General features: G+C 30.5%; 1 protein-coding gene across 1 annotated transcript; it reads left to right on the top strand.

The window, feature by feature from the left end:
• Positions 1-7202: 7202 nt before the first annotated feature.
• LOC102622345 (uncharacterized) lies at positions 7203-8206 on the top strand. Its single transcript, XM_006473122.4, has one exon. It carries the CDS (start codon positions 7348-7350, stop codon positions 8002-8004), a length of 657 nt encoding a protein of 218 aa, XP_006473185.2. The 5' UTR covers positions 7203-7347; the 3' UTR covers positions 8005-8206.

Genomic DNA, 8206 nt, shown 5'->3' with positions numbered 1-8206 from the left:
TTTCTATCAATTTTTTTTTTCTTTTATTTTCCCCCCCTCTTCGGAACAAGCTCACTTTCTTTTAAATGATTATTAACGAACCCAACAACCTATCAATTACTTGTTTTATTAACAGGTCAACAATTCAACTGCAGAATTAAAAACAGCAATTTCACATGTTTATATAATTTTCAAATTTCATCAACAAATCAAAATCATTCCAATAGTATTTGAATGCTACCACTCACACCATTTGCGTCAAGAATCTTCTCCGATGGAAATTCATTTTGCTTGTATCTTACTTTTTCACATAAATGAGATTTTTTTTTTAAGCGTGAATGTTCATATACTATTCCTTTTTGCACGTTTTTTTTAAATTTTTTTTCGTCTATATAAATGGTTATGTACTTGTTAATTAAAATCTTTTATTTTCATCTAATTAAAATAGATTATATACCTCCATTTATAATATGAAAAATTAATGTTTGATAAGAAACGCATTATCATGTATCTTTTTTCATTAATCTATTTCTTAATAAGCTATGTCTAACATAATGCATATAATTGTTCTCTAGAACAATTCATTAGGACAATCTACTTATCAATAATTTCATTATCCATTTTATTGATGGAGTTTTTTCGTACAAGCAATAAGAATGAGATTTTTAGAATCAAAATGAATAAATCGTTTACTTGCAAATTAAAAACTTAGAATCGAAATGAAATTTCTATGGGGCCTACAATTTTTAGAAATCATGGCTAATGCTAAGTTACATGCATGTACCTTACACCCCTCTCACATGAATAGTGAATAATGTGGTCCACTCACTATTCATGTGAGAGGATTATAAGGTACATGCATGTAACTTAGAGGGATTCAAAAATCATTATTAGAATTCCGATTCCAAAGAGAAGGAGACTAGCCATCAGAATTCAGAACCCCATTCATTGACAAAAATACTTGATTCAAATTTTTAAATTTCCACTTTGTCCTCGTTAATTCATGAAATTATAAAATAAAAAATAAAAACAAAAACCAAGACGCCACGGAAACATGCAGCAACATAGATCTAAACCAGCACTATATATAGCACCTGCCATCGCCGATCGTACAGCTGCTGATGGCCAGCCATCAATCCGGCATTGAGTAGCAGCACTTGCCATTGTTAGCACATCAAAGCAGCAGCTCCCTAATTCGTCGAACCAGCAGCACCTGCCATTGCCAGAAACAGCAGCTACCGATGCGCTGCCAGCCGATCTCGATGGAAATAGCTACCTGCTGTCGATCTCGCATGGAGGAAGCAGCTTCACCTTGCAAATATGATGATGATGATTTTGATTATTGTTATTTTTTTCTTTTTTCATCATATATTATTATTGTTGTGTTTATCGTCATGTTTATTACTAGCAATTCTATTAATTTTACCATTACTATTATCATTTTTATTATTATTTGATATGATTATTAACAATATGTTTTTGGAATAATTACAATAAATAATATGACAAATATTGTAATAAATAATAATAGTTACAATACCAAATTATGGACTTTTAATAATTTACAATAATTCATCCTGATTCCAAATTCTTAATAAAAAATAAATATATTAATGACAATATAACTCATTTTAATTCTGATTTCTATAGCTTAAACAAACATTTCTCATTCTCATTCCAATCTAATTGTTGATTAGTGCATGCAGTATAAAGGTCTTAGTTGTCATTTGTTGTCATTTTCATGTAATTAATTTTAAAAATGTCTTAATCATGCCTAGCTACGTGTTGTAAATTATTTTTAACCTTGATTGTGTAGTCCAACATCCTAAATTAATGTTCTTTTTCACTCCCCTATTGTTTGATTTTTCAGCAATAATGTTTTATCAAATAATATTGAGTTATAATTAAAAATTAAAAATTAACCTTGAAAATCGACTAAGAAAACAAGAGCACGCAATGAGTTTTCTTGTAGTGATTTAGAAAATCAATTGAAGTGTTTGTAGCCACAAGCAAAAGTTGTCTTCGTCTTCACATTCGCAATAAATATATATTTTGGATTAAGAATATGGAAGATAAATGGGTCCCCATTGCCTTATCAAAATCTTTATTAGGTAGAATTATTGGGCTACTCTCTCTCTCTCTTTTTCCCACTTGTTTACTACTCATTGACCCAACAGATAGTCCAAAGTAGTGGATTAAATGAAATGTAACCTACTAATTTTAATTATGAAAGGAAGAATCTTGATTTTGGAATTGAAATTAACTGTTTAATGTTGACCAATTGAAGGAGGGCCCAAAAAAAAAAAAAAAAAAGAAACCAATCCTCGCAAGCTGAACTGAAAACATATTCAACTATATCCATGAATGATTTTCTTTGAATTTTGTTTATACAAATATCATTATAGAATCAAAATCTCAGTTTATGGTCAAGCATGAGTTTCATGCAAGTTTACAAATGAAGAGACACTTAAATTACTTTGTATTCTAAATTTATTGGACATTATAGGCTCTGTTTCATGGGTAATTTACAGGAAAGTTTTCATTGACATAACTTGAAATTGATAAAATTCCGATCAGTTTGTTTTGTTAATTATTATTTGAAAATAATCAGAAATCTTCTTTACAATTTTGATCAAATTAATACTGATTAGTTTAGCAACTATCCAAAAATCCTCTTTAAGGCCAAATCTGCATTTACCTTGTGTGGACGACCATCCTTATAAAAAAGTTACTTTTCATGATTGATTTTTTTGGGAAAAGCACATTAGAGAAATTTCGTACAATATTTTTGTGCCAGGTAAGTCGATTGTTTTTTTTTTTTTTCTTTCAAAAAAGAAAGAAAAGTCAATTGCTATGGTAAACAAAAGCTGCACTCAAGGGAAAGCTTTATTTAATTAGTTATGACCTCACATAGTTAATTAATTTGGATTGTCCATGAAGTAACCAAATAACAAATATTAAGGTCCCTAACTCAAATCTTAATCATAATCCCAAAGGCCTAATAAGGGTCCAAATTTTGTCCTTATCTTCCTCCGCGAGTTCTTTTTAAGTGAAATTTGCTCCACGGTCCTGCAATGAAGCCGCACATCATCTCGCTAAATTAGCTCTCGGTTATTCCATCGAGAAAGTTTAGATAGAAAAATTTCCAACTGAAATCGCAGCTTATGTATATAAAGATAAATCACTGTGATCGTCTTCTATTAATAAAATTTTAATTAAAAAAAAAAAAAGATTGACAATCATTTTACACACACACGCAAACATATGAAGTGTACGGAGCTTCTCAGATGTTGAAAAGCGAATGGCCAAGTGGCGCTTGGCTAACTAGAGAGTTCGGACACAAAAATTACTAAAAATTGTACGCAAAATAATTATAATACCAAAAAAAAAAAAAAGAGAGACTGCTTTCAAAATAATTTTGGGTAAATATCTTACTTTTCTATTAAATTTTTTTTTTTTTTTTCCCCCCCCCCCCCCCTCTTCGGAACAAGCTCACTTTCTTTTAAATGATTATTAACGAACCCAACAACCTATCAATTACTTGTTTCATTAACACGTCAACAATTCAACTGCAGAATTAAAAACAACAATTTCACATGTTTATATAATTTTCAAATTTCATCACACAAATCAAAATTATTCTAATAATATTTGAAAGCTACCACCCACACCATTTGTGTCAAGAATCTTCTCCGATGGAAATTCATTTTGCTTGTATCTTACTTTTTCACATAAATGAGATTTTTTTTAAGTGTGAATGTTCATATATTATGCTTTTTGCTCGCCTTTTTTTAACATTTTTCTTTTGTTTATATAAATGGTTATATACTTGTTAATTAAAATAGATTATAGACCTCCATTTATAATATGGAAAATTAATGTTTGATAAGAAATGTGTTATTATGTATTTTTTTCATTAATCTATTTCTTAATAAGTTATGTTTAACATTATGCATAGGATTGTTTTCTTGAATAATTCATTAGGACAATCTACTTGTCAATAATTTTATTGTCCATTTAGTTAAGGGAGTCTTTACGTACAAGTAATAAGAATGAGATTTATGAAATTGAAATGAATAAATCGTTTACTTTCAAAATAAAAACTTGGAATTGGAATCAAATTTTTGTGGAATTTCGATCCCAAATAGAAGGAGACTAAACATCAGAACCCCATTATCGGGATTGACAAAAGTACTACATTCAAAATTTTAAATTTCCAATTTGTCCTCGTTAATTCATGAAATTATAAAAGAAAAAATAAATAAATAAAAACAAAAACCAAGACGCCATGGAAGCCGGCACCGGCATAGAATTAAACAAGCACTACAGCACCTATAGCACCTACATAACCGATCACGCAACTGTTGATGACCGGCCATCAATCTGGCATTGAGTGGCAGCACTTGCCATTGTTAGCACATGGAAGCAGCGAACCTCTAATTCGTCGAACCAGCACCACCTAGAATCGCATACAGCAGCACTTGCCATTGCCGGAAACAGCAGCTACTGATGTAATCATTCTCAGCTACGTGTTGTAAATTATTATTAACCTTGATTGCGTGGTCCAACATCATAAATTAATGTTCTCTTCTTCTCTCCTATTGTTTTGATTTTTCATCAATAATATTTTATCGAATAATATAGACTTATAATTAAAAATTAATCTTGAAAATCGACTAAGAAAACAAGAGCACGCAATAAGTTTTTTTTTGTAGTGATTTAGAAAATTAATTGAGAGGTTTGCAGCCACAAGCATAAGTAAAGTTGCCTCGTCTTCGCATTCACAATAAACGCATATTTTGGATTAAAACTATGGAAGATAAATGGTCCCCGTTGCCTTTTCAAAATCTTTATTAGGTAGAATTATTGAGCTACTCTCTCTCTCACCTTTTTTTTCCCCCCCTCTTGTTTACTACTCATTGATCCAATAGACAGTCCAAAGTAGTGGATTAAAAGAAAATGTAACCTACTAATTTTAATTATGAAAGAAAGAATCTTGATTTTGGTTATGAAATTAATTATACAATCTTGACCAATTGAAGGATAGGCAAATTTTTTTTTCCCTACTAAAATTAAACTGAAAACATCGAAAAATATTCAACTATATCCATGAATGATTTTCTTTGAATTTTGTATATATAAATATCATTATCGAATCAAAATCTTAGTTTATGGTCAAGCATGGGTTTCGTGCAAGTTAACAAATAAAAAGACACTTAAATTACTTTGTATTCTAAATTTATTGGACATTATCGGCTCGGCGTCATTGATAATTTAAAGGAAAGCTTTCATTGACATGCTATTTTAAGGTCAAATCAGCATTTACCATGTGATGGACGACCATCCTTATAAAAAAGTTATATTTCATAGTGGATTTTTTTTTTTTTTTTTTTTTGAAAAGCACATTAGAGAAATTTCATACACTAGTAAGATCCAACCTCGGAGATGAACATCAGTGAAATGCTTCCTATTTGGAATCTCTATCTATATTTTTGTACCAGATAAGTCAATTGCGTGGATAAACAAAAGCTTTACTTAAGAGAAAGTTTTATTTAATTAGTTACGACCTCAAATAGTTAATTAATTTGGATTGTCCATGAAGCAACTAAATAACAAATATTAAAGTCCCAAACTCTTAATCCCGAAGGCCTAATAAGGCTCCAAATTTTGTCCTTGTCTTGCTAAAATGCCATCAATTAAATAATTCAAGGTCTAAGATTGACAATCATATCACACACACATACATACATTCATACATACATACGTACGTATATAACAAAATACGAATGCAGCTAAAAGATAAGAAAAACATATATTTCAATGTATTTTTAAAGTCAAGAATAAATTAAAATATAAAAAAATATAAATTACAATACAATATATTTTATCTCGTGATATATTAAAATATGTATCTTATTTATTTTTTAATTTATTCTAAATTTTAATATAGTCATAAATCTTTAATTGGAAGTTTGTTACATATATATATATCCTTTATTTAATATTATTCTTGTTTCTGAAAATTTTTCAAAATTTTGACACCACATTATCAATTGAAAATATCAAAGATAGTTTTATTTTTATTATTTCTGTTCAACGTACGTACAAATGTTCGTCTGACATCAAGGCAGAATCAATTATGTAACAAAGCCGTTTAATTTGTCGTTACCTCCTTACCGTGTTTTCAGATATTTTTTTTTTCATTTTATCTTCAATAAATTCCTTCGCATAGTTTCCTTTTAAAAAATAAATTAAAAAAGGAAAAAAAAAAACACACACACACACACACACGGAGTCAGTGACCCTGTTTAAATTGGAAAAGAAAAAATTCACTCATTTGAATTTTCTTTAACTTTTAAGATCCAGTGTTGACGCTTTAGAGTAATCTTTTATTGTTTTTATTTTATCGCCACTCATATTATTCATATCCATGTTTATTAGAAGAAATGACGTTCAAATGAGTAGAGAATTTCTGGTTGTTAAAGCTGCGTACACCCATAATAATGCTGCTGCCTGTTGGTTTTATTTTTGGCCTTATTCAAGTAACAAGTTCTAAAGCTCCTGGAATTTAGCTAAGAGCCCAATCATTGTAGGAGGATTTATTATTTCTTCACTAAATAAAGAGTAATGATAAATATTTTAAATGTCATATTAAATGATGTGTTATTTATTAAATAGTTGATAATTTTTTTATAAGATTTAAGTAAATTAATTATATTATTTCGTTAAGTAATTTATAAATATTACTATTTAAAATAATATTTTAATATAAAATTTTGAAATATCTAACGATGCTCCTACATAAAATATAATAATTTTCAAATAGAAAGTGTAATTATAATACAGGCTTCGCTAAGAAACATACCATAAATATAAGTGATATTATTAATCAAAAATTGAAGGGGAGTCGATGAAACTGTCCCGAAACAATATTGAATTGAACCTGATTAATTATTTCCAATATTGCATCATCAACTCCATGTGATTCTGCTGTTCCCTAACAGCTCCTTCATAGTTTATCATGTAATAAAAGGTGGCTTTTTAAGTCCAAAATAAAAATAAAAATAAAAACAAAAATAAGAGGTGGCCGTATCACCGCCACCACCACCATCACTGTATATTTCCCTCTTTCTCCCCCTGTCCTTTTCTCTAACCTATATCCTCTGTCATAAATGCAATGGGGTCCTTTTCTTAGTTAATTATATTCACATTTTCTTTTTCTTCTTTCACTTTGCATGTCCCAAAACTCAATGATTCTTCATCAACACATCACACACGCTCTCTATTATATAAATACAAGCAAAGAACAAACAAAGCAGAAAAGCTAACACAGATTGAAAATTCTGATCTGCTTCTCTGTCTAAAGTTATGGATTCTTCAACAACTCCTGGTGGCCGTGTCCAAATTGTCCCAAAACAATGTGACAACAACATTTTTCAGGGCAAACAAAATTCCCCTACGCCCCGAACGCCTTCCTTTTCATCTCTTTCTTCATCTTCGCTCTCTTCGTGCTCTTCCTCTGTCCGATCTTTATATTTTCCCGACGAATCCCCTCTCAGTCCGCCCACCCCACGCAAGTTTTCGGGGGTACCATTTTCTTGGGAAACTTTACCCGGAATTCCCAAGAAACATACTCACAGCAGGAAAGAATCGTTACTAAAACAACTTCCACTCCCGCCTACGTCCACGCCTCCATACTCGAAAAAATCTCATTTCGAGGAACTTGAAACTAGGAAGAAATTTTCTCCCGAAAATTTAAAGAAAGATCCTTTCGTTGCTGCATTAGTCGAATGCTCGAAAGACGATGACAACGGTGACGATGATCGAGATTCAAGTTCAAGAAACAACTTCTTCAGTAGAGCAAAGGTCGCGAAGAGTATTAGCGACAGGCTTGGGCTTATAAATGCTTACGCTTCTTGTAAAACAACTAGTGCAGTCTCGGAGTCATTGGTTTATCTTCCAAGGCCTACAAGAACCCCATATGATTTATTTCTTCATCATCATCGCCGCCGCCACCCTCGCTGAAATTTAATCTTATGTGATGATCAGAAATCATATTTGTATCCAGGGTTCTATACGATATGATAATGATGGCCGTATTTGTTTTTTTTTTTTTTTTAATTTTAACTTTAATTTTATGTGGGAGGACACAGCATATAATGTCCCCAAAAGAATTATTGTAAGTTATTTCTAATTTGTTAATATAAAATAGAGGTTCAGAACTGAA

This window comes from Citrus sinensis, chromosome 5 (genome assembly GCF_022201045.2).
Source record: "Citrus sinensis cultivar Valencia sweet orange chromosome 5, DVS_A1.0, whole genome shotgun sequence".
Taxonomy (NCBI): domain Eukaryota; kingdom Viridiplantae; phylum Streptophyta; class Magnoliopsida; order Sapindales; family Rutaceae; genus Citrus; species Citrus sinensis.
Note: the sequence above shows the minus strand (reverse complement) of the source record. Positions and strands in the feature narration are given on the sequence as shown.

Bases quoted from the DNA above. Each gene is read 5' to 3' on its own strand.
- LOC102622345 (XM_006473122.4), top strand. From the start codon at position 7,348: ATGGATTCTTCAACAACTCCTGGTGGCCGTGTCCAAATTGTCCCAAAA.